This window comes from Sapajus apella, unplaced genomic scaffold, assembly GCF_009761245.1.
Source record: "Sapajus apella isolate SASKATOON/1434 unplaced genomic scaffold, GSC_monkey_1.0 scaffold15, whole genome shotgun sequence".
Taxonomy (NCBI): Eukaryota; Metazoa; Chordata; class Mammalia; order Primates; family Cebidae; genus Sapajus; species Sapajus apella.
Window position 1 is genome coordinate 17,676,167 of NW_022436955.1, and position 25,420 is coordinate 17,701,586.

Below are 25,420 nucleotides of genomic sequence, written 5' to 3' on the forward strand. Positions count from 1 at the left end.
TTAGTATTTACTTATTGCTGCCAGGCTGTTCCAGTTTAATATATTAACTCACTTTATTTTCCTTTTTTTTTTTGAGATGGAGTCTCGCTCTGTCGCCAGGCTGGAGTGCAGTGGCTCGATCCCAGCTCACTGCAACCTCCGACTCCCAGGTTCAAGTGATTCTCAGCCTCCTGAGTAGCTGGGAATACAGGCGTGCACCATGACACCCAGCTAATTTTTGTATTTTTAGTAGAGACGGGTTTCTCCATGTTGACCAGGATGATCTCAATCTCTTGACCTCGTGATCCATCCTCCTCTGACTCCTAAAGTGCTGGGATTACAGGCATGAGTCACGGCACCTGGACTATCTTCCTCATTTGACGAAGGAAGAAAATGTGGTAGGGAGATGTTCTATGGTGACCAATTGTCCTGGTTTGCCTGGGACTCAGAAATTTCTTAGAATGTAGTACTTTTTCTTTTCTTTTTTTTTTTGAGGTGAGTCTTGCTCTGTCATCCAGGCTAGAGTGCAGTGATGCGATCTCAGCTCACTGCAACCTCGGCCTCCTGGGTTTGAGCAATTCTCCTGCCTCAGCCTCCTGAGCAGCTGGGACTACAGGCACATACCATTGTGCCCAGTTAATTTTCTGTATTTTCAGTATAGACGGGGTTTCACCATGTTGGCCAGGCTGGTCTAGCACTCCTGACCTCAGGTGATTCCCCCACCTTGGCCTCCCAAAGTGCTGGGCTGACAGGTATGAGCTACCGCAATAATGTTATAATGTTATACTTTTAATGCTGAAAGCAGGACAATGCCAGGCAAACTTGGACAACCGGTCAACCTAGCTGTTAAGTTACTCACTCGCCCTAAGTTGCAGTTATTTTTTTTTTAATTTTTTTTTTTTTTTGAGACGAAGTTTCGCTCTTGTTACCCAGGCTGGAGTGCAATGGCGCGATCTCGGCTCACCGCAACCTCCGCCTAGACGGTTGTGCAGGGAGAGGAGCAGGAAACTTTCCTTCCTATTCAGGGCTGGGGTGGGAAGGGAAGGGAAGGTCAGGCTGCCCGAGGATGGCGGGGACCTGGACCCAATGCTTTGCAAAAAAAGCAGCGTCCCCACCCTTGGGAAACAAGATGGGAGAGGAGTGTGGTGGGTGTGGGACACGGGGGCATAGCGATGGAGGGAGGCTGAGAGGGAGACCAAGTAACAGCAGGCGTGGGCCGGGATGGCAGGAGGGATGGGGGTGGGAGCTGGGTGTAGGGAGGCAGCCCTGGCTCCCAGCAGGCCCCTGTCTGGGCTCCTCTGGGCCACTGGATTTCTCCAGGCTCCCGCCAAAGCCTCCCTCGGCCATTCTCCCTTGACCCCAGCCCTGGTCCCCTTCCTCCTCCTTCCTCCCCAGTCCAGCATCCACCCCTTACCACCCAGGACTGTCCCAGGACTCCCTCATCAAACCACCAGCACAGCCTGGGCTCAGGCCTGGGACCAGGTTTCCAGAAGTCTCCCAGCACCCGCTCCACAGAGCTCTTGCTGGTGCCTCCACCTCATCCTCACTAGGTGATCCTTACCTCCGGGCAGCAGAGCCTGCTCCTGCAGCTGGGGCGGCCACATCTCGGCCCAGGTGGTGCCAAGGAGGGCCAGGAGCACAGGCAGGAGGCTCCCCCCGCCAGGGGAGGGCTCCGGATGCAGCATGGGTCTGTTGGGCCTGTCAGGCACGTTGAGCACAGCCTGGCTCAGCCTCCTGGCTTCTTTCTCAGGCTGGATGAAGCTATTCACAATCTCCGGGAGTCAGGCTGGGCTGGTGGACAAAAGAGGGGGGCTGGTGAGTGAGTAATCAGTGTGTCCAAACAGCCTCCCGTTGATACTGGCATGAAAACCGACAGCTCCGGGGGATGCCTGCCTGTCCCGGCCTTGCCTGGCCAGCCCACCCCCGACAGCAGGAAGAGCAGTACGCGCTGACCCTGAGGCCCCTGCTAATCATGGCAGGATTATTATCGCCCTTGGGGAGCCCCCCGAGACCCCACTGATTGGCCCGCAGACATTCCAGTGCTGCAGATTAGTGACCGATGGCCGTGTCCTGGCTGGGACGGTGCCCTCCGAGCCGGCTGGTGGCTTCCACTCCCCAGCCCCAGGCCCTGGGAGGAGGCTAGGATGTCGGCTCTGGTCCTTCTGGTGAGCACGAACCGGACAAAACCCCAGGGGAGTTCTTTCCTTTCTTGGGAAGCTCGGCCCAACCCCCCAGCCATGAATTAAACATAGGCAAGAAGTAACTGCACACCAGAGAGGTGCAAGCTGTGGGCTTGGGTGGGGGGTGAGGCGCGGGCTGGGGCTGCACCTGTGGGAGGGAAAGGGTGCCTTCAGAACATCTGTCCGGGCAGTGTCAGGGACAGAGCGCAGCCCCAGTGCCCACCACCGCCACTCACGTGACGGGCCAGGAGGGAGTGAGGCAGGAGGAGGCAGGGCAGGCGAGGATGAGAGCATGTGATGCCCTTGGCTAACTCTTGTCCTGCTGGGATCTAGTCTACCTCTAGACAAACAGGGGGCGGAGCAGGAGGGTAGCCTGTTGCCATGATGTTCTGTGGCCCGGCTGTGGCTGGCATGACCCCACCAGAGTGCGCTGGAGTGGATCTGCACCTTGGGCCACGTTTCTCAGAAAATACACGGCTGTCCTGCAGGCCATGGCCTGATGCCCATGTTCCTCTTGGGACAGATCAAAGGTTATTCAACCATGCCAAAGGCCAGCCTTGCAAACCAACTATATCCTCCTTCTGGGGTTTGTGAGACCCCCGACCCTCGAGCCCACACACTCTCAGAGCGGGGTTCCAACTCCGTGGAAGCTCTGCTGAGATGCAGGTGGGCTTGGCTTTTCTAGGGAAACATCAGTGGAATGTGGATATCGTCATGGGTGCCAGGGATGGGCATGAGCCCAGGCACACAGGCCGTGAAGCAGCCTGGAACTGCATGTCTCCCACAGTACCTAGGGGTTCAGGAGTTTCTTCTTCCTAGACAGAAACCCAGCATCCTCAGGGTCACCACGTGAGGGTCCTAGCCATGCTTAATAACAGCTACCTGGTTTTTGGTGTTTGCTTTTTTTTTTTTTTTTTTTGAGACGGAGTTTCACTCTTGTTACCCAGGCTGGAGTGCAATGGCGCAATCTCGGCTCACCGCAACCTCCGCCTCCTGGGTTCAGGCAATTCTCCTGCCTCAGCCTCCCGAGTAGCTGGGATTACAGGCACGCACCACCATGCCCAGCTAATTTTTTGTATTTTTAGTAGAGACGGGGTTTCACCATGTTGACCAGGATGGTCTCGATCTCTTGACCTCGTGATCCACCCACCTCGGCCTCCCAAAGTGCTGGGATTACAGGCTTGAGCCACCGCGCCCGGCTTTTTTTTTTTTTTTTTAAAGAGTTTCACTCTGTCACCCAGGCTGGAGTGTTATAATCTCAGCTCATTGCAGCCTTGACCCTTGGGCTCAAGCGATGCTCCCACCTCAGTCTCCCAAGCAGCCATGATCAGGTGTGCGCCACCAACCTGGCTAATTTTTTTTTTTGTAGAAACAGGGTTTTGTCGTGTTGTCCAGGCTGGTCTCCAACTCCTGGGCTCAAGTGATCTCCCCACCTTAGCCTCCCAAAGTGCTGGGATTACAGGTGTGAGCCGCCATGCCTGGCCAAGCCACCTGTGTTTACAGAGCCCGCAAAGCCTGTTTGCATGTCTGAGTTCAAGTTATTGCCACCTGTGTTTATAGAGCCCACAAGACCTGTTTGCATGTGTGAGTTCAAGTTATTGCCACAAGAACACCTTTGATCTGCCCCAAGTAGCAGATGGGACACCCATCATGTGGATAAGGAAGCGGGCTCAGTGTGTCTAAGGCACTTGTCCAAGGTCACTCAGCAAGTGCATGGAGCATCTCCCCTAATCCAAGGTTTCTGCCTTCCATTCCCAGTGCTTTAATTCACATCCGGATCTTTCCCAGTACACTTTCCACAGCTCTGCTGTGCCGGGTAATAAAAGACCACTTCCTGCTCTTGGGTGTCCATAGCAAACATGGCCAGGTGCTTGGGACAGGTGGGAGGAAAATATATTTTGGGGATTAGAGTGGAGCAACTTTTGAAGGGTCCCATGGCCCTGGCTCACTCCAAGAAGAGTCCCAGTCCTGGCGTGGTGGCTCACGCCTATAATCCCAGCACTTTGGGAGGTGAAGGCGGGTGGATCACTTGAGGTCAGGTGTTCGAGACCAGCCTGGCCAATGTGGTGAAACCCTGTCTCTATTTAAAATACAAAAAATTAACTGGGCGTGGTAGCAGGTACCTGTAGTCCCAGCTACTCAGGAGGCTGAGGCAGGAGAACTGCTTGAATCTGGGAGATAGAGATTGCAGTGAGCCGAAATGGCAACACTGCACTCCAGCCTGGGCGAGAGAGGAAGACTCTGTCCCTGCAAAAAAAAAAAAAAATTCCTAAGAGGGCTGGATTCATGAACCAGAAGAGAAGCTGAGTGGATAAAAGATTAACAAGACACTGGAAGGCGTAGTCTGGAACGGACACACTGTGTGACCCTGAGAATGACACTCCCACCCCTGAGACTCGGTATCCAATGGTGAAGAGCTGGGACGGCCCCTCTGCTGGGCCCCTAACCCGGGCATTGCAACTTGGTTTCCATGGTACTTCCTAGTGGGTCTAGACATTTTCTTTTTTTTTTTTTTTGAGACGGAGTCTCACTCTGTCGCCCAGGCTGGAGTGCAGTGCTAAGATCTTGGCACACTGCAACCTCTGCCTCCCGGGTTCAAGTGATTTTCCTGCCTCAGTCTACCGAGTAGCTTGGACTACAGGTGTGTGCCACCACGCCCGGCTAATTTTTGTATATATATATATTTTTTAGTAGAGACAGTGTTTCACTGTGTTAGCCAGGATGGTCTTTATCTCCTTACCTTGTGATCCCTCCGCCTCGGCCTCCCAAAGTGCTGGGATTACAGGCAGGAGCCACCGTTCCTGGTTGTGTCTAGACTTTTTACTGGTGCCTGCTCGGTGGCTGGGGTGGGTTTGGAGAATGGGCAGCCTCATTCTTGCAAGGCAACTTTTCCCAGGTGAGGCTACTGCAGGGTTTACATCTACCACCCAGGTTGTAGGGTTCACATTTTGCTGTATTTTCTTTATCACCTGTGCCTCTATCTATTCCACCCCAGTCCGACTCATGCAGAGCTGATACTTCTTCTCTCAGTCTGCATTTGAAGGCTATACCGTTCAAGCCATTTTCTCTCTTCCTGAAGCAGCTCCTTTCTTTAAAGCCATGAAATCTTGTTGATGGTCTCCGAAAAATAAAATACATTCAACTCTAGGACAGTCATGACCACATATTCTTCTAAAAATTGCATGTCCAGGCATCCAGGCCAGGCGTGGGAGCTCAGACCTATAATCCCAGCACTTTGGGAGGCCAAGGTGGGAGGACCGCTTGAGCTCAGGAGTTTGAGACCAGCCTGGGCAGCATAGTGAAACCCTGTCTCTAAAAAAAAATACACGAAATTAGCTGGGCGTGGTAGCACATGTCCACAGTCCCACCTACCTGGGAGGTTGAGGTGGGAGGACAGCCTGAGTCTGGGAGGTCGAGGCTGCGGTGAGCTGTGATCGTGCCACTACATTCCAGCTTGGGTAACAGAGCAAGATTCTGTACCAAGAAAAAAAAAAAAAATAGGCCAGGTGCAGTGGCTCACGCCTGTAATCCCAGGACTTTGGGAGGCTGAGGTAGGCGGATCACCAGAGGTCAGGAGTTTGAGACCAGCCTGGCCAACGTGTCAAAATCCTGTCTCTACTCAAAATACGAAAGTTAAGTGGATATGGTGGCACCTGCCTGTAATGACAGCTACCTGGGAGGCTGAGGCATGAGAATCACTTGAGCCCAAGAGACAGAAGTTGCAGTGAGCTGAGATTGCTCCACAGCACTCCAGCCTGGAGTCTCATTCAACAGAATGAGACTCTGTCTCAAAAGAAAAAAAATTATATGTCTATTTAATTTTTTTTTTTTTTTTGAGATGGAGTTTCGCTCTTGTTACCCAGGCTGGAGTGCAATGGCACGATCTCGGCTCACCGCAACCTCCGCCTCCTGGGTTCAGGCAATTCTCCTGCCTCAACCTCCTGAGTAGCTGGGATTACAGGCATGCGCCACCATGCCCAGCTGATTTTTTGTATTTTTAGTAGAGACGGGGTTTCACCACGTTGACCAGTACGGTCTCGATCTCTTGACCTCGTGATCCACCTGCCTCAGCCTCCCAAAGTGCTGGGATTACAGGCTTGAGCCACCGCACCTGGCTGTCTATTTTTTAATTTTTCTTGAGACAAAGTCTGGCTCTGTTGCCCAGCTGGAGTGCAGTGGCACAATCTAGGTTCACTGCGACCTGTGCTTCCAGGCCTTTGACCTCCACATCCCAGGCTCAAGCCATCCTCCTACCTGAGCCTCCTGAGTAGCTGGACTATGGGTGTGCACCACCACGTCTGGCTAATTTTTGTATTTTTCGTAGAGATGGGGTTTCACCATGTTGCCCAGGCTGCTCTCAAAGCTCAAGCCATCTGCTGGGATTATAGGCTTGGGCACCACACCCAGCTCCAGATTAATATACTGAAGTCCTAACTCCATTACCTCAGTGTCTCTGTATTTAGAGACAGGGTCTTTAAAGAGGTAATTAAAATTAAATGAGGTTATTGGGGTGGGTCCTGATCCAATCTGACTGGTCTCCTTATATAAAGAGACACACAGAGGGACGATCCTGTGAAGACACAGTGAGAAAGCGGCTGTAAACAAGCCAAGGAGAGAGGTCCTCAGAGAAAACCAACCTCCCCACCCCAACACCTTGATCTTGGCCTTTAAGCCTCCAGAACTCTGAGAAAATACATTTCTGTTGTTTAAGCCACCCAGTGTGTGGTACCTTGCATGGCAGCCCTAGCAAACGAACATAGCCCTTATGAAAAACATACAGCTGCCCGGCACCATGGTTCACGCCAATAATCCCAGCATTTGGGAGGCCGAGGTGTGCAGATCACCTGAGGTTGACAGTTTGAGACCAGACTGACCAACATGCAGAAACCCCATCTTTACTAAAAATACAAAATTAGCTGGGTGTGGTGGTGCATGCCTGTAAACTCAGCTACTCGGGAGGCTGAGGCAGGAGAATCACTTGAACCTGGGAGACAGAGGATGCAGTGAGCTGAGATCGCACCACTGCACTCCAGCCTGGGCAACAAGAGCTAAACTCCATCTTAAAAAGAAAAAGGTAAGGCTAACATCATGCTTAATAGTGAGACTAAAGACTTTCTCCCTAAGATCAGAAACAAGGCAAGGATGTCTTTTCTCCCCAGTCCCACTAAACATTGTTGAATGTGCAATTTGTGCAATAAGGTAAGAAAAATACACTAAAGGCATCCATACTGAAAAGAAAGAAGTAAAACGATCTTCATTTGCAGATGACATAATTCTACTGTAGAAGACCTAAAGGAATGTTTAAAAAAAAAACCTGACTAGAATAAAGGTCCCAGAATACAAAATTAACATACCCAAATCCACTGCATTTGTATAAACTGGCAATAAACAATCCGAAAATGAAACTGAGAAAACAGTTTCACACATGGCCGGGCACTGTGGCTAACATCTATAATCCCAGCACTTTGGGAGACCAAGGCAGATGGATTGCTTGAGGTCAGGAGTTCGAGATCAGCCTGGCCAACATAGTGAAACCCTATCTCTACTAAATATACAAAGAATTAGCCAGGCTTGGTGGTGGTGGACAACTGTAATCCCAGCTACTCTACTTGAGAGGCTGAGGCAGGAGAATCACTTGAACCTGAGAGGCAGATGTTACGGTGAGCCAAGATTGCGCCACTGCACTCCAGACTAGGCAACAGAGCAGCACTCTGCGTCAAAAAAAAAAAAAAAAAAAAAATCCATACACATAAAACTATAAAACAACATTGCTGAGAGAAATTAAAAATTGCAGAGACATTTCACATTCATGGATTGGAAGACTCAATAGGTTTTTTTGTTTGTTTTTTTGAGACTGAGTCTCACTCTATAATCCAGGCTGGAGTGTAGTGGCGCAATCTCTGCCTACTGCAACCTCTGTCTCCTGGGTTCAAGTGATTCTCCTGCCTCAGACTCCCACATACCTGAGATTACAGGCATGCACCACCATGCCCAGCTAATTTTTGTAGTTTTAGTAGAGCCGGATTTCACCACACTGGCCAGGGAAAGACTCAAGGTTGTTAAGATAGATGGTAATTCTCCCCAAATTTGTCTATTAATTCAATGCAATGCCTATCAAACTTCCAAAGAATGTTTGTTGTTTTATCTTAAAGCAACTGAGAGGGCAGGTATTGTGGCATGTGCCTATAATCCCAGCTATTTGAGAGGCTGAGGCAGGAGGACTCCTTGAGCCTAGGAGTTTGAGACCAGCCTGGGCAATATAGCAAGACCCATCTCAAAAAAATTGACAATTGGATCTTAAAATTTGCATGGAAAGGCAAAGGAATTAGAATAACCAAAACACGTCCCAAAAAGAATAAAATTGGAGAATGTATACTCCCTGGTTTCCAAACTTGCTATGAAACTTCTAGTAATCACATCTATAAGATATGGAAAAAGGATAGACATATAGATCAAGGGAACAGAATGAACAATACGGAAAAAAAAATTAAAATTTATGGCCATTTTAGTTTTGAGGGTCTCAGTTTGTCACCCAGGCTGGAGTGCAGTGGTGCCATCATTGCTCAGAATAGCCTCAACCTTTGGGCTCAAGCCATCCTCATGCCTCAGCCTCCTGAGCAGTGAGGACTACAGGCGCGTCCCACCACACCCAGCTACTTTTTTTTTTTTCCTTACAGCCAGGGACTCACTCTATCATCCAGGCTGGAGTGCAGTAGCATGCTCACAGATCCTGGATTCAGGTGATCCTCCCACCTTAGCCTCCCAGGTAGTTGGGACTATGGGCACTCACCACCATGCCTAGCTAATTTTTTGTATTTTTGGTAGAGGTGGGATCTTGCCATGTTGTCTAGGAAGGTCTCAGAAACTCCCGGGCTCAAGCGATCCTCCTGCCTTGGCCTCCCAAAGCGCTGGGATTACAGTCTTGAGCCACCACGCCTGGCCATTTTCTTTCTTTTTTTTTTTTTTTTTTTTTTTTAGATAGGGTCGCACTATGTTGCCCAGGCTAGAGTGCAGTGGCTATTCATAGGTGCAATCATAGTGCACTGCAACCCTGAACTCCTGGTCAGCTGCCACTTCTTAAAATGTTTCTGTCCCCTTCTCTGGTTCTGGGACTACTGTTGTGCATGGGGACTGTGCTTTGTCAATGCCTAAGTCCTGCAGGGCTTGCTGTCACTCAGAATCTCCCATACCAAAACTCTCCTACACTTCAGTTTCAAAAGCTGGTAGTAAAGAAAAGAATGTGCCAAGAGCTGAAGTTCTGCTGTGATGAGACTGCCCAAGCTCCCCTGTATCTATACCCAGGGATCTGGATGGCTTAGTTCTTTTTTTCTTTTTTTGAGACAGAGTCTCACTCTGTTGCTCAGGCTGGAGTGCAGTGGTGCAATCTCGGCTCACTGCAAACTCCATCTCTTTTCAAACTCCACCTCCATTCTCCTGCTTCAGCCTCCCAAGTAGCTGGGATGATAGACCTGCACCGCCACACCTGGCTATTTTTGTATTTTAGTAAAGATGGGGATTCACCATGTTGGCCAGGCTGGTCTTGAATTCCTCACCTCAAGTGATCTGTCCGCCTTGGACTCCCAAAGTGCTGGGATTACAGGCATGAGCCACTGTGCCCAGCCTGGATGATTTAGCTCTTTAAGGCTTACAGAAGTTGGTACCTTATGGAAATGGGTTGGGGTGGTCTGGATGCCAGGTATTCTTCTGAGGTTGCTGTTCTCATAATTGCTATATTCAAGTATGTCACCCAATTGTGATAAAATGCGTAGAGCACAGCAGCAGAGTGGGACCAGCTGGGCTGAGGAGGAAATGAAGTACATTTTTATTTTCTTTTTTCTGAGACAGTCTCGCTCTGTCACCCAGGCTGGAGTGCAGTAACTCTATCTAGGCTCACTGCAACCTCTGCCTCCCAGGTCCAAGCGATTTTCCTGCCTCGGCCTCCTGAGTAGCTGGGATTAAAGGTGTGTGCCACCATGTCCAGCTGATTTTCGTATTTTTAGTAGACGAGGTTTCACCATGTTGGTCAGGCTGATCTTGAACTCCTGACCTTAGGCGATTTGCCCGCCTTAGCCTCCCAAAGTGCTGGGACTACAGGAGTGAGCCACCATGTCTTCACCAGTCTTGGTTAAGTATTTTATAGTTGCGTTTCATAACAACCCTATAAAGTAGGCATCACTGTCAATTTTACAAACAAGTAAACAGAGGCCTAGGACAGGTAACCTCCCAAGATCATACACCAAGGAAGAGGAAAGGCTGGCACTCAGGCCCAGGCCAGTAAACCCAAACCTCAAATGCCCTTAACCTACCACAACAATCTGGGATTCTGAGGTGCTTGAGTCAGCTGATACCCCAGATCTAAGCATCTGAAGGTCCCTAATTGTAGAGCCTTTCATGAGAACAAGCTGCTGGAGGGTAAGCACACATCACTCCTCGAGGCTGTACTAAAGGAGCCTCATCTTAGTTCCCCTATGCACATGGAGGTCACGCTGGGTGATCACCCTTGGGAGGGAGATGCGTAGCTTGACTTGGTGCTAATGCGTCCTGGCAAGGCGTTCTCCACTTGAGCAGCTAGCTGTGTGATCCCAGAGGCTCAAATCATGCGCCACAACGCCACCTACTGGCCGGCGAACAACATTGTCCTGTTGTAAAGTTGGCAAACAACCATTTACAAAGTTTCAAAATTTAAAAATCCTTAAAAGACGTTTTTTTTTGTTTTTTTTTTTTTTGGAGACGGAGTCTTGCTCTGTCGCCTGGCTGGGGTGCAGTGGCGCAATCTTGGCTCACTGCAACCTCCGCTTCCTGGGTTCAAGCAATTCTTCCGCCTTAGCCTCCCGAGTAGCTGAGACCACAGGCGCGTGTCACCATGCCCGGCTAATTTTTGTATTTTTAGTAGAGATGGGGTTTCATCATGTTGGCCAGGATGGTCTCGATCTCTTGACCTCGTGATGCGCACACCTTGGCCTCCCAAAGTGCTGGGATTACAGACTTAAAAGACATTTTAAAGATTTTGCCTTCCACTTTTCTCCATTCATTTAATCATCTGTTAAGTGCCAAGCACCATGTGAGGTGTTGGAGTTTGGGAGAGATCGAGTCCTTCTCAGAGGGATTTACAGAACCAGCAGGGCAGAGAACCAAATCAAGATAGAAACAGGCACGTGGGGACCCCAAAGGGGGCCATTTTACTGGAGAAGGAAAGGCACCACTGTGGGATGGTGGTCTGAAGCTGAGCTTTTGAAAGACAGAGGGGCTCATGCCTGTGATCCCGGCACTTTGGGATTCTGAGGTGGGTGGATCACCTGAGGTTAGGAGTTCGATACCAGCCTGACCAATGACCAACATGGTGAAACCCCATCTCTATTAAAAATACAAAATTAGCAGTGCATGGTGGTGCATGCCTGTAATCCCAGCTACTTGGGAGGCTGAGGCAGAACTGTTTGAATCGGGAGGCACAGGTTGCAGTGAGCCAAGATCCTGCCAATGCACTCCAGTGTGAGCAACAAGAGCAAAACTCTGTCTCAATAAATAAGTAAATAAAATGAAAGACAGGAGGGCTCTTGACGGGTTGGGGGTTCATGTGATCCTCAATTCGGGACTTTCCACAAGCACAGGGAACGGCCATCAGGAGACACTTTTGGTGAGCAAAATATGGGAGTGGGAAATGTCTCAGTGTGACTAGGGAGCAGGGCGTGAGGTGAGATCCAGCTGTGGGCCAGGTGCGGTGGCTCACACCTGTAATCCCAGCACTCTGGGAGGCCAAGACGGGTGGATCCCCTGAAGTCAGAAGTTCAAGACCAGTCTGGCCAACATGGTGTAACCCCATGCCTACTAAAAATACAAAAAATTAGTTGAGCATTCTGGTGGGCGCCTGTAATTCTACCTACTTAGGGGGCTGAGGCAGGAGAATCACTTGAACCCAGGAGGTAGAAGTTGCAGTAAGCAGAGACAGTGCCATTGGACTCTAGCCTGGGCAACAAGAGTGAAATTCCATCTCAAAAATAAATAAATAAAAAGATCCAGCTGTGGAAGGGGAGCATTCACCCGGCTGCACAATCAGCCACACCCTGGAGACCCTGGCTGGCCAGGTCTGGGGCTTGGACCTTCGTCTCATGACAAAGGGGAGTCTGTCAGGTGTTTCAAGGCAGTGAATAAAGCGACCTGCTGTATTTTACAAAGACGACCCTGCAGAGGGAGGATGGGATGACACGAGAAGCAGGACAATCATTAAGAGATGGTTCTCAAAGTCAGGGCTGACAACCCTCTCACCCACAGCAGTGGTGGGGGATAGAGAGAGGTCGGAACAGAGGAGAGGCACTGAGGAGACAGACCCTGTGAGGCTGGGTGATGAGCTGGAGGTGGAGGGAGAGGTGAGTGGGAACATCAGGTGACTCTCAGATTTCTGGTGTGGCTGACCATTCCTGAACTGGAATAGAAGAGGCTGATTTAGAAGGCAAGACAGAGACTGTTGTAAACATGTTAACCTATGAGATTCTCAAAACTAAAACACTTAAAAAAAAAAGCTACTTAAAAATTAGTTGGGGCTAGGCATCATGGCTCACGCCTGTAATTCTGGCACTTTGGGAGGCTGAGGCAGGTGGATCACTTGAAGTCAGGAGTTTGAGACCAGCCTGGCCAACATGGTCAAGCCCAACTCTACAAAAATACAAAAATTAGCTGGGTGTGGTGGCATGTCCCTGTAATCCCAGCTACTAGAGAGGCTGAAGCAGGAGAATCGCTTGAACTCAGTAGTGGACGTTGCAGTGAGCCGAGACTACACCACTGAACTCCCACCTGGGTGACAGAGCAAGATCCCATCTCAAAAAAAAAAAAAAAAAATAGTTGGATGAACAGGTAAGGTCCAGAGACTAACTTGTGGATGGAAGCTGGTATAGAAAAAGAGCACTGGCTGCTTCTCTGTGTTGTTCCCACAGTGTGAGAACACTGCTACCCCTTGCTTTCCACACAAACCTGAGCGCACACATGCCCACGTGGAATGCCAAGCCGCGGGTTCCTCCTATGAGGTCAGCTGCAGGCAGACGGCCAGTCGGAACTTCAGGAGGAGAGAAGATTTCCCACGCAGCCACTCCAGCACTGCAGAGAGGGTAAGATGAACACTTGCATCTTCGCTCCCGTTGCCAAATCCTTCCTTTCACTGTGGTAACACTGGTAGGTATGCACACTCTTCTCCAATGCTTATGCTTTGTGGGGGCAAACACATTTAAGTCACTACAGATGAAGAACATTTCACAAGCAGCCGTACCAGAGTAGTTAAAATGTCTGTTTATTCATTTATAAACCTAGTAACATGAAAAGAAACTCAATAGAACTCTCCTTGGTGGAGACACAGTGCACAGTGTTAGTGCCAGATTCACAGGGGCAGAAATGCTCGGTCATCCCGTGCATCCAAAGTCACCCAGGATCTCCAGAAAAGATCCCACTTACTGAAGTGCCTCGGATGTCTTCAGGGCCACATTGAAACTACACAGGAACAGAGAAGGGCTGAGCTGAAGTGCACACTGACAAACACAAATGATGAGTCACAGGACTCTACAGTAATTACAATGGTGTTTTTATACATCCCGAGTGTTGACTGGAGAGTAAAGTGTTAACTGAGCTGCTAGAAAACCCTTCACTGAAAGAGCTTTCTACCCCACGCCCATTGTTCTGAGGACAGAGAGGCTATGTCAGGTGGATGGGAACTCACACACTGAAATGAACTTTTCTTTCTCTTTCTTCCAATCTGCACCTACCATCTGCCATGCTGGAGTGTAAGGCACTAGAACCTGGCTTAGAGAAGAGTGGGGCTCTAAGCTCCAGTTCTTGGTGTGCAAAGGAAATCCTGACATAGATCTTTTGAAAGAGATGCTAAAAAATCCTCCCTATCTCCTGTAATTTCTGTCTTTGACAGATAGGAAAACAAGAAGGCAGAAGATGGGTTGCAAAGGATGAAAATGGGTGCATCTAAGAATGAGAAAAATGGCCCATGAAGAAATGTGTACCTCTCCAGGAGGTATAGGCACTCTGCTTGGAGAAGTCAAGAATCATAAACAACTCTTGTCATGGACAAAGGGAAGGCAAAGGCATACAAAAACACTCAGTTGTCCTGAAAAAGAGTGTACTGGTAGTGATCAGAGCTGCAAAGGCGAGCCCTGTACTGGAAATGGAGGAGCCTTACAACTCAGCACCTTAAAGTGGAGGCCCGCAGTGGTGGTGGGGAGGGAGGCGCTGACAGACAGACCCACAGCTCACTCACCACTTACTTCGTGTACACAGGGCCTGGGTCAAGCCCCACACATTTACCATTTCTTCCACTCAACTGTGCTTCTCCTGAATCCATGTGCCTGAAATGACATGTGCAAGGTGAACATTCTTTATATTGTGTTGACAAAATACTGCTTTTATCAATGTTTGTGAGGGATGTGTCAGGGCTAGCATGCAGAAGGAAAATTAGAATGGCAGGAAGTTATTATTCATTATTAACCACTGTTGACCAAACCTCTTAGTTTTTTTTTGTTTTTTTTTTGAGACAGAGTCTCACTCTGCCACCCAGGCTGGAGTGCAGTGGTGCAATCTCAGCTCACTGCAACCTCCATCTCATGGGTTCAAGTGATTCTCCCATCTTGCTCGGCCTCCCAAAGTGCTGGTATTATAGGCATAAGCGACCACGCCCAGCCAACCAAACCTGTCTTAGCTATTAAAGAAGACCCTTATTGACTACACTGGCCAAGAAACAACAGAGACATAAAAATGAACCTCGTTGCTAACCCCTGAAAGCAAGCCAATGCAAACTGCTCCACCAGGCCAGTCTTCTAGGGCCGATACCGATAATGTGAGTCACAGAAGATTACTTCTATTTCAGGTTCTCAAGAAGTGGTGTAGACTCAGCCAAATGCCAGCAAATGTGTCCATATGCCAGAGGAGAAGCAGAGCCAGAAATGAAGGTTATGGGTCCTATCTCCAGTGAAGCACTGAACACTGTCGGAAAGCTCCTGTCACTCTTGCACCACTACTGCCACCAAGACGGTGGGAAGGGAGGCGGCTAACTTTCAATTGCATGCAAAGGCAAATAGTATACTGTGGAAGCTGGAGATTTACTTTTCTATGTTTTAGTTACTTTCTTTGAAACAACAATCCAGGAAAACAAGCAAGCAGGTAAAACTCCTGGTGTGCACGAGGAGAGACCCAGGGCCAGCGTGCCTCCCGATGAGAACCAAACAGGAGTGGCTGGGCTCCACTCCTGAGGCCAGAGAAAACAGGCAGGGGTTTAATCACTGGGCTACATAGTCTCCGTGTCCCTGGCCTGAACGAGAGCTCTTGAATGTGGGGGGGCAGGGCCCCCTGGAAGAGTGTGAAAAATATAGTGGTCATTGTGCAGTTCTGTCTGCTGGAGTGTGGCCCAGCACGGCAGTTAGTGTTTGTCCGTTTTTGCTCTTCAGAGTTCCTGAATGAAGTTTTTCTGGCTTCAGTACCAAGGATCACGGAAGGATCATCTTCCTGATGCAACCTTAGATGGAAGTCAACGACACTGGCAGTGCTAAGAACAGGAATCACACATGGCCTGCCAATGAAGGGAGGTAATTAAGGATATTTCAGGGGAGGGGAAAGCCCACAGAAAACTGGCAACCCTGGGTCTCCATCTGTTTGAGGCCAATACACTTTGTGTTCCCAGGTTCAGAGGGCGTACACTGACAAGAGAAGGCAGAGTCCATCCCCAAAGGTGAGCACAAAATGCTATGACAGGTGATTGCAGAGAGGAAAAAAGCACCCAACTCCGTAAAGCTAAGTCCAGCCACCCATTCACAAGAGTCCAGAATCCTTGAAATCTCCAGGGACAGAAGACTAACAGGCTCCCCAGAATGAGCTGACACACAAGGCAAACACTTGGAAATGACACACAGATGAGGAGGCTGTGGTTGTTCCTCCTAATCCTGCTAGATTTGCAGCTCTGCCTCAGGACTGGAACATCTACTAGCCTCCCCTGTTCATTCAGAGGCCACTGCCTCTGAGGAGTCCAGAAAGCTCCGTCACCTGACACCAGTGATCAGGAAGTTATGCTGTTCTTTCCTCTTGGAAAGTATGCTTGGATACTAGACAGAGGCAAAGCATTATGCCAGAAGCAGGGAAAAGTCATTCATTCACTGTCAGATCTGTTTGTTCAAAGAGCTCACATTAGACCAATTACAGAAAACCACCAGACTTGCACAGCCTATATCTGAATGAACCAGGAGAGACTTCAAGGATAGACTTAAAGTGCTAGAAGAGAAATCTGTATGTTTGGGGCATTCAATAAACAAGTGATGTCACAGAAGACCCACATCCTGTTAGTCTTAGGAATATGACCCTATTCATGGACAAGGTGTTTCAATGGACAGCCTGAGTGCTCACCCACCCCATCCTCCTCTCGTAGCAAGACAAGCAGTCTGTTGCTCAGAGGGGGAAACTGTGACGTCATTTAACAAGAGGCCAGGACTTCTGGCTCTAGTTCAACAAAAAGTCAGTGCATAATTCTGGACACAGCATCAGATTTTCTGACTTCTTAGAAAGAACAGCTAATTAAAAACATGTCAAACTCTAGTAGTTACTTGGAGATTAACAAGGGCAGAAAAGAAGAGAATACAAGTCTTAAAACCCTATGTAGGATATACTTCTGATGAAACTTCTACTTGAATAATATACCGTGATGATGGCACTATTTGATTTTAAACTATGGAGACAGCTTTTATTCTTTCAATTTGGATCCTGGTAAGTGCTATATAACAGTTAAAGCCCAAATGTATTGCCATAGTTAAGGTTGAAGAGTTAAATCTATGTGTAACTAAATCCTTCTCAATTCAGTTACAAATACATTTCCCTTTACAAAGATGACTCTGGAGGGTGCAAGCACTACATGTTTGGAAGAGCAGGGATGCCTGCAGCTCTCAGTCACCTGTTGGCATGTTTGTAGTTAGTCTGCTCCCTGCTGATAATGACTGCATTGACCAAGGGCCTATTCCTCTCCTAAGGCCTTCACTACTGTTCACTGGTTGGCCCTACAGCCAGCAACACCTCTCCTGCTCTCTCCTGTCTGCCTAGAGGAAGCATCTCTCAGCTATTTAAGTACACACTTGCTCCAAGATAACTGAGCCCCCAAACAGAATCTAATCACAAGCTCCTTTAATAAGCCAACTAGAACCCTCCAAAAAGGTGGACACTAAAGTCAGTAATCACTAGAAGTGGTCTAGCCGGGGAAATGGCAACAAGTGTCTAGAAGGAGCCAGAGTAAGTGGGTAAACAGAGATCCCAAAAGAAACTCGAGAAGGCAGACACCTGAGGATTTTAAGCTACTCTAATGAAATGGAAGATCTCCCTTAATACACTTATAGACCTATCAGAGCTAATGCTTCCGAGATCCCAAGACATCAAAGGCTAGAGTTTTAACTAAAATCTCTTATAGCAGTTTGTTTGCACTTAAACAAAAAGTCAGATTACAGCAGTTTATATGCAAGGGTAAAATGAAGTGTTGAAGCTGGACAGCAGTCCATGATATCTGTTTCACCTTGGGAAAATAGACACTCTCCCTGAAAGAATGCAGAACACTCCTGGGCATCCAAGTCATTTTCTACTCCAGAGGATATGGAGAAATGGCTGAAGGGAAAGCAGGAAAAGTGGTCTCTAGCCTTACACAATGTACACCCCTGGGACTCAGAACTCTCAGTGGACTAATGTGGGTCACTTCTGTGTGGCTCTGTTGTGCTAGAAGTCAAACCTGGAATTCCAGCAGCTCTGTGGAACTTGGCACAGCCCGCAAGGTTGACGTGCTCAGGACAACACACCCGATCCCTTCCCCTCCCTGTTCTAAAGGGAGAGAAAGCAGCATGACTATGGGCCAACTGAAGGGGACAGGTGAGGCTGACCTGATGTTCAAAGAGATTCTCAGGTCCCAATGAAGACAGCTCTGGGTGGAAGATTTACATCTTAAAGAGTAAGAGAAGGATGTTTTAATTGCAAGCTTTCTAAGTAATTGCTCTAAGAGCAAGTTCAGGGGCCTATGTCTATTACTAGGTTTGGGCTGGGCTGAACAGTAAATTTTTCTGACAGCAATGAGCTTTTTCAGGCAGGCATTTTAAGAGGGAGGCTGAGGGCATCCTGGGGACAGGGCCCTAAGTTGCTAGAAGCTACACTAGGGCTTGGTTAAGGAGAGTCTTTGCTCCTGGCAGCTCTTGGTAGTGCAGTTTCAATGCCTTAGAACAAGAGTGGTGGATGGACTGTGATAATGATGGATAGTGAGTCATTAATAGAAGAGGATTCTAATTAAAACAAGGAAAACAAGAACAGGGGAAGAAGAAAACCTGAACTTCAGACAGGTGAGAGAAAAGCAGCATCATTTCCATAGCTGAATGCTCAGCGTCACTGGTGGGGACTGAGGTCAGACCCTTTTGACTGGGAGAAGCAACACACAAGGCAACATGGTTTTTCCCTTTCACTGTGGCTTACTTCTTTACGCGACTAAGAAAGAAAAAGCAACCTTATTAAAGAGATTAGCAAGAGATGAAGAAATTCATCTGTCCCAAAGGTCTGCTAACTGCTTCTGCAGGGACAGAGAAGACGGTGCCAGGTTAACTGCTTGTCTCCACTGCAGAACAGAAAACGTCCACGTGATGCCTCTCATCAGTGAGGTAGATGATCATCCTCTTACCAGAGGTATCAAGTGCCAGCCCACAGTGCAGTGGAACAGGAGAATGAGCTGCCTGGCTGCAGGCATGTGCTGTTCCTCAAGGCTGCATCCCACACACGGCAGCCCCACCAGAATTAATAGGGTGCTCCGAGAAAACAGAACCCAAGGGAGAGGGGAACTCGTGCCCCGAGGCCTGCACCACCCTGGCTTGCTCTGTTTTGAGATGCAGAATTTGAAACCAGCTGTCACCGTCACTCAGGTCCACAGTGGAGCCTGCTTCTGTCCTGCCTGTCAGACACACGTCCTGCCACCATGAGAAGCTGAATGTGGGAAGGGAAGAAGAGCCCAGAGTGAATATTAGGAGGAGGAAGTAGAAGGTCAAGGGAGGCTGAAAAGCAAAAAATTTTAAAGTAGGTCAAGTTCAAAATTATATCACGGAGATAAGAGACAGGAGGCAAAGGAGGGTTCCTTTAAGTTTCACCTTGGGAAAACAGAGATGCTCCCTGAAAGCGTGCAGGGCACTCCTGGACACCCAAGTCATTTTCTACTCCAGAGGATATGGAGGAAAGGGCTAGAGGGAAACAAAGGGCCTGAAGGGAAAGCAGGAAAAGCAGTCTCTAGCCTTATGTAATGTATACCCCTTGGAGTATGTTCCAAAGAGGAATGGAGGCAGAAGGAAGAGAAGCTCCAAGGTGACGTCTGCTCCAGGACAAGATGATGGAGAGGTGGGGAGGCTGCCCTGCCATCACTTCCCATGTAAGTCACTCAGCTCCATGTCATCCTTTCGGCGCTTGTGGGTGAAGAGGGAGGCGACAGGGTAAAGCTTGGCTTTGGCCTGGAAGCGGTATCCTGCGATGTCAATCTCATACTCTCCCCGGTTGATGAAATCTGCTGTCACCACCTGCTCTTCCCCCGTGTCCTCAGAAAAATTGTGCACAAAGCCCAGGCAAACGTGGCGCTCCAGGCTGTAGCTGTAGGCACTGCTGGTCGTCTTGCCAACAAACTGCCCATTCCGGTAAATGGGCTCTCCCCACCAAGGCCAAAGGTCTAGGTCTGTGTCATGGTCGTCCAGGATGAACATGGTGAAGCGTTTATACACTCCATTCTGCTTCTGCTGCAGGAGGGCGTCGCGACCAATGAAATCCATGCCCTAAAAAGAAAGGAACGGTCAAGTCACCCAGTGACACTCAGACCCTTTGCACAGAAAGTAGCAGCATGGGAAGGGTCCCCTGGTGTGACTACAATTGGGCGCGGCCACCTCCTCCCACAGCCTTGCCAGCTTTAGGGAAATGGTGTGCTTGCCACCATGTGAAAAACTGCATTTGCAATATAAAATACCCTTCAGAAATTTTTGTAACAACAGAGGTACACATTTTGTTTCCTATTTTATAAACATAAAGTCACAAGACCAGACGGAACGAAATCATTTAGGAAAAAAAACTCACTCACTTAATAAAATACCCTATCAGTACAGTACTTTAGAAGAATGTTTTTATACTGGCCAGGCACTATGGCTCACGCCTATAATCCCAGCACTTCGAGAGGCTGAGGCAGGTGAATCACCTGAGCTCAGGAGTTTCAGACCACCCTGGCCAATGTGGCGAAACCCTGTGTCTACCAAAATACAAAAAATTAGCTGGGTATGGTGGCGTGTGTTTGTGGTTCCAGCTACTTGGGAGGCTGAGGTGGGAGAATCACTTGAGCATGAGAGGCTGACGCTGCAGTGAGCCAACATCGCGCCACTGCAGTCCAACCTGGGTGACAGAGTGAAACTCTGTCTCAAAATCAAAAACAAAAAAACCCCACAAAAATTAGGCAACTGACTATAAGATGACTAATTTGTACAAATATTCGTGGCATGTTAATGAGTCACCAAATCAACTCGGAACAGCTTCCCAGAAAGCACTGTCTTTTAGACAGCAAAGCACTAGAAATAAATGGGTTTTTGTTTTTCTTTTTTGAAATCTTTTTTTTTTTTTTTTTTTGAGACGGGGTTTTCGCTCTTGTTACCCAGGCTGGAGTGCAATGGCGCAATCTCGGCTCACCGCAACCTCTGCCTCCTGGGTTCAGGCAATTCTCCTGTCTTAGCCTCCTGAGTAGCTGGGATTACAGGCACGCGCCACCATGCCCAGCTAATGTTTTGTATTTTTAGTAGAGACGGGGTTTCACCATGTTGACCAGGATGGTCTCGATCTCTTGACCTCGTGATCCACCCGCCTCGGCCTCCCAAAGTGCTGAGATTACAGGCTTGAGCCACCGCACCCGGCCTTTTGAAATCTTAATATAGAGATGAGGTCTCGCTGTATTGCCCAGGCTGATGTAGAACTCCTGGGCTCAAGTGATCCTCCTGCCTTGGCCTCCCAAAGTGCTAGGATTACAGTCATGAGCCACTGTACCTGGCCAAGTGCGGTCTATTTATTTATTATGGTTTTCTGGTTTTTTTGAGACAGAGTCTTGCTCTGTCTCCCAGGCTCAAGTGCAGTGGTGAATCTCGGCTCACTGCAACCTCCGCCTGCTGGGTTCAAGCGATTCTCCTGTCTCGGCCTCCTGAGTAGCTGGGACTACAGGTGCCAGGCACCACACCCAGCTATTTTTTGTATTTTCAGTAGAGACAGGGTTTCACCATGTTGGCCAGGCTTGTCTCGAACTCCTGACCTCAGGTGATTGGTCCACCTCAAGTCTCCCAAAGTGCTGGGATTACAGGTGTGAGCCACTGTTATTATGTTTTCATTTGAAGATATTTCATCCTATAAAGTTTTCATTCTCAGGACACTCATGTCCCCATTTGCCTAATACTAAGATCAAGGCCTCATTCTTTTTCCTCTTTTTCTGCCATATCAGTTCTTCTTCCTACTCCAGTACAGGTTCACTACTCAGGAAGCTGAGTGAAAGTGGAGTCTGGATAAACACAGTACCTTCTCTAATTTCACCCGAGACTCTCGTCCACATTCCAGGGGCGTGGTGAGGTTATTTATATCCTGACCCCAGAAGGCAAAAAACTTCTCAATTCGGAGACTTCGAAGAGCATAATATCCAGCATTCCGGATTCCATATTTCTGCCCAACACTCATCACTTCATTGTATACATGCAGGGCATACTATAGGAACAGATAGAAAGTTAGTAAGCAGTAGACCTTCAAAATTAAGGATGGAACATGTGTGGAAGCGCTAACAGCTCACACTATTAACGTGGACAAGAAAGGAGGCGCATAAAACTCCCAGGATGTCTCATCCTTGATGCACTTAGGCACAGCCCAGGAGTGACGAGCTGGGGTACCCCCAGCCTAAACTTAAGCTCCATAACAGCACGATCCATGTCTTTTCACCTCTCTAAAATGTCTTGTGTGGTGATTCTAGCACTCAGCAATTATTTTTTTCTTTGAGACGAAGTTTTGCTCTTGTTGTCCAGGCTGGAGTGCAATGGTGCAATCTTGGCTCACTGCAATCTCCACCTCCCGGGTTCAAGCGATTCTCCTGCCTCAGCCTCCCAAGTAGCTGGGATTACAGGCCTGCACCACAACACTCGGCTAATTTTGTATTTTTAGTAGAGATGGGATTCCACCATGTTGGCCAGGCTGGTCTCGAACTCCTGACTTCAGGTGATCCACCCACCTCGGCCTCTCAAAGTGCTGGGATTACAGGCATGAGCCACCACACCCGGCCTTTTCAGCAATTCCTTAATAACAACTTGTAGAAGCACTCTCACCATTTGGTAATGGCCAATCCTATCATCGTTTCCACAACAGCCCACTCACCCTCCACAGTCTTCATCTGATTCTGGCTTTGTTGTTTTGTTCCAATTCCCAATCACTGTCATTCCCTCATGTGCTGGCCCAAGCTGTGAGGCCCAGCTCTCAAAGGTAACTTGAGATGCGTGCACACATCGGATGAAGCCAGGGGAGCCAGGAAGGCAGGGCATGCCCGCTCATGTTCCACAGCTTTCAGGCTCTCAAGCTGCTCTTTTCTCGGTTTCAGAATCATGTACATTATCAGATAAGTGAACAGAAGGTTTTCCAAACTGGAAGCAAATACTCAATCTCTGTCTGAACATATGCTGTTAAGTTTAAAGTCCAACAAAAATCAGACTATACTGTTTGCTTTAAAAATCGTAAAATGAAATACAAAGCAAGAAAGCAAAAAACCAGCTTCAGTGGTACTGCAGTTCTTTACGCTAGCATAATATGTTTCTAAACACTGCACCACTGTAGCTGAATAGGCATCCACCAAACACATCACTATGATCAAGACAACTTTATTTATTTATTTATTTATTTTTGAGACAGAGTCTTGCTCTGTTGCCCAGGCTGGAGTGCAGTGGCACAATCTTGGCTCAGTGCAACCTCCACCTCCTGGGTTCAAGCAATTCTCCTGCCTCAGCCTCCCAAGTAGCTGGGATTCCATAAGCCCGCCACCACACTCGGCTAATGTTTGTATTTTTAGTAGAGACAAAGTTTCGCCAAGTTGACCAGGCTGGTCTCAAACTCCTGACCTCAGGTGATTCACCCGCCTTGGCCTCCCAAAGTGCTGGGATTACAGGTGTGAACTACCACGCTGGGAAGACAACCTCAAATATGGAAAAAAGGAATCCATACTATTGCATGCAACACCTGCCTGTGGTATGTGTGTAAGGGAAACACCTGAATCAGCCAAGGTGGGTAAGGGGAGCCACAGAATACGGCAGGATGAGAATACAGAGCTGGTGTCTTTGGGGAGTGTGGTGCTCTCCCACATCAAGCTCAATCCCCGGTACTTTAGGTAAGAGGACAACCAAGGAGTAAAGCTGTAACCAGATGACTAGTGCTGGGCCAGATCCAACCACATGACTATTGTTGGTGGGTCTCCACCATTTACTCATCTTTCTCACAAAATACCACAGATTTAGCAGGAAGAAAACAAGAACCTGCCCTTTGCCCCCATGTTTTGGAAAACCTCTTCTCAAAGAGACAAACATAAGCTTCCCGAGGACAAAGCCAGCTTACAAAAGGTCCAAGAATGGCACAATTAATCTCTTGGACTCATGAAAAATCCTAAGAATGGGAACAGCTCAGAGAAATCAGAAGGCTGAAACCAAAGCCTCCAAGCAAGGATGAAGCTGCAAGAGCCACAGAGCCTCCCCTTCCTGATGAGGTTTGGCCACAAGCGCCCAGGTGACAACACCTGAACGAATGTGTAGAACTCAGAATCAACCTGTCTGCACATGCAAACCATGGGAGTTGCATGTTTAAACTCTTCCCAAGTCTTGAACAATTTCTTCATATTGGTATAATACTTCTGAGTGTAAAAAAGCAGATGATATTTCATGGATTGTTAAACGTGTGCTTTATTTAATAATCTTAAAAGGGCCAGGCACAGTGGCTCAAATAACTACAAAGAGGGCCAGGCACAGTGGTTCATGCCTGTAATTCCAGCACTTTGGGAGGCTGAGACAGGAGGATCATTTGAGGCTGGAGTTTGAGTCCAGCTTGGGCAATGTAATGAGACTCTCACTACTACAAAAAATAAAAAACAGCTGGGCACCTGTGGTACTACCTACTCAGGAAGCTGAGATAGAAGCTGAGTTCAAACTTCTGCTTGAACCCAGAAGTTCAAGGCTACAGTGAGCTATGATCATGCCATTGCACTAAAAAATAATAATAGGCCAGGTGTGGTGGCTCACGCCTGTAACCCCAGCACTTTGGGAGGCCAAGGCGGGCAGATCACAAGGTCAGGAGTTCGAGACCAGCCTGGCCAATACGGTAAAACCCTGTCTCTGGGCATGGTGGTGCACAACTATAGTCCTAGCTACTCAGGAGGCTGAAGCAGAAGAATTGTTTGAATCTGGGAGGCGGCGGTTACAGTGAGCCAAGATCACACCACTGTACTCCAGCCTGGACAACAGAGTTTGACTCTGTCTCAAAATAATAATAATAATAATGAATAATAATAATTAAGGATGGGGTGGTGGCTCACACCTGTAATCCCAATACTTTGGGAAGCTGAGGCAATAGGATCACTAGAGTCCAGGAGTTTGAGACCAGCCTAGGCAACACAGCAAGACCCACCTCTACAAAAACAAAATTAAAAAATTAGCTGGGCATGTTGGCACATGCCTGTAGTCCCAGCTATTCAGGAAGCTGAGGCAGGAGTATCACTTGAGCCTAGGATGTCAAGCTGCAGTAAGCCAGCATGGGTGACAGAGTAACATCCTATCTCAAAAAAAATAAAAAATAAAAAAAGTAAAATAAAATAAATAAAAGGAAACCTATCACTATGAGTAAGATGAGGAGAATCAAGAAGAAAACAAGCATGCCTAATGCTTACAATCACTGCTACCTGTAACAATAGGACAAAGAAAGAAAATTACAGGAATAAAGATTGTGGAGAAGGAAACTATTACTATTTGCATATGGTAAGACTGAACCCGGCCTGCAGACCTTTTTATAACAGCAAAAGACTGGAAATACCATAAATGTCTGTTAGTATCGGGATGAATTAGTACCACAATGGAATGCTATGCCACTGTCAAAAAATTTTAAAAGAATGAATGAGGAAGCTCTTTTTCTTTAGTTACCAACAAAGAAAGAGCTCTAAGAGAAATTGCGGCGTGAGGCCGGGTGCAGTGGCTCACGCC

General features: G+C 48.1%; 1 protein-coding gene and 1 long non-coding RNA gene across 6 annotated transcripts in view; both read right to left on the reverse strand.

Moving 5' to 3' along the window:
• Positions 1-953: 953 nt before the first annotated feature.
• On the reverse strand, positions 954-12,717 carry LOC116555341. Its single transcript, XR_004270486.1, has 4 exons — positions 12,485-12,717; positions 9,821-9,957; positions 1,541-1,770; positions 954-1,006 (listed from the first exon to the last, which is right to left on the reverse strand). It is a non-coding gene; the product is annotated as an uncharacterized LOC116555341 (long non-coding RNA).
• Positions 12,718-13,417: 700 nt separating this feature from the next.
• The window catches only part of PDPR (pyruvate dehydrogenase phosphatase regulatory subunit), a 54,767-nt gene continuing 42,764 nt past the window's right edge, over positions 13,418-25,420 (reverse strand). For all 5 annotated transcript variants that reach the window (XM_032283868.1, XM_032283866.1, XM_032283870.1 and 2 more), the window contains 2 exons: positions 21,726-21,908; positions 13,418-19,960 (listed from right to left, as the gene is read on the reverse strand). In XM_032283868.1, coding sequence (XP_032139759.1) covers positions 19,556-19,960; positions 21,726-21,908 — 588 coding nt within the window. In that variant the 3' untranslated portion in view covers positions 13,418-19,555. The remainder of the gene's footprint in view (positions 19,961-21,725; positions 21,909-25,420) is intronic.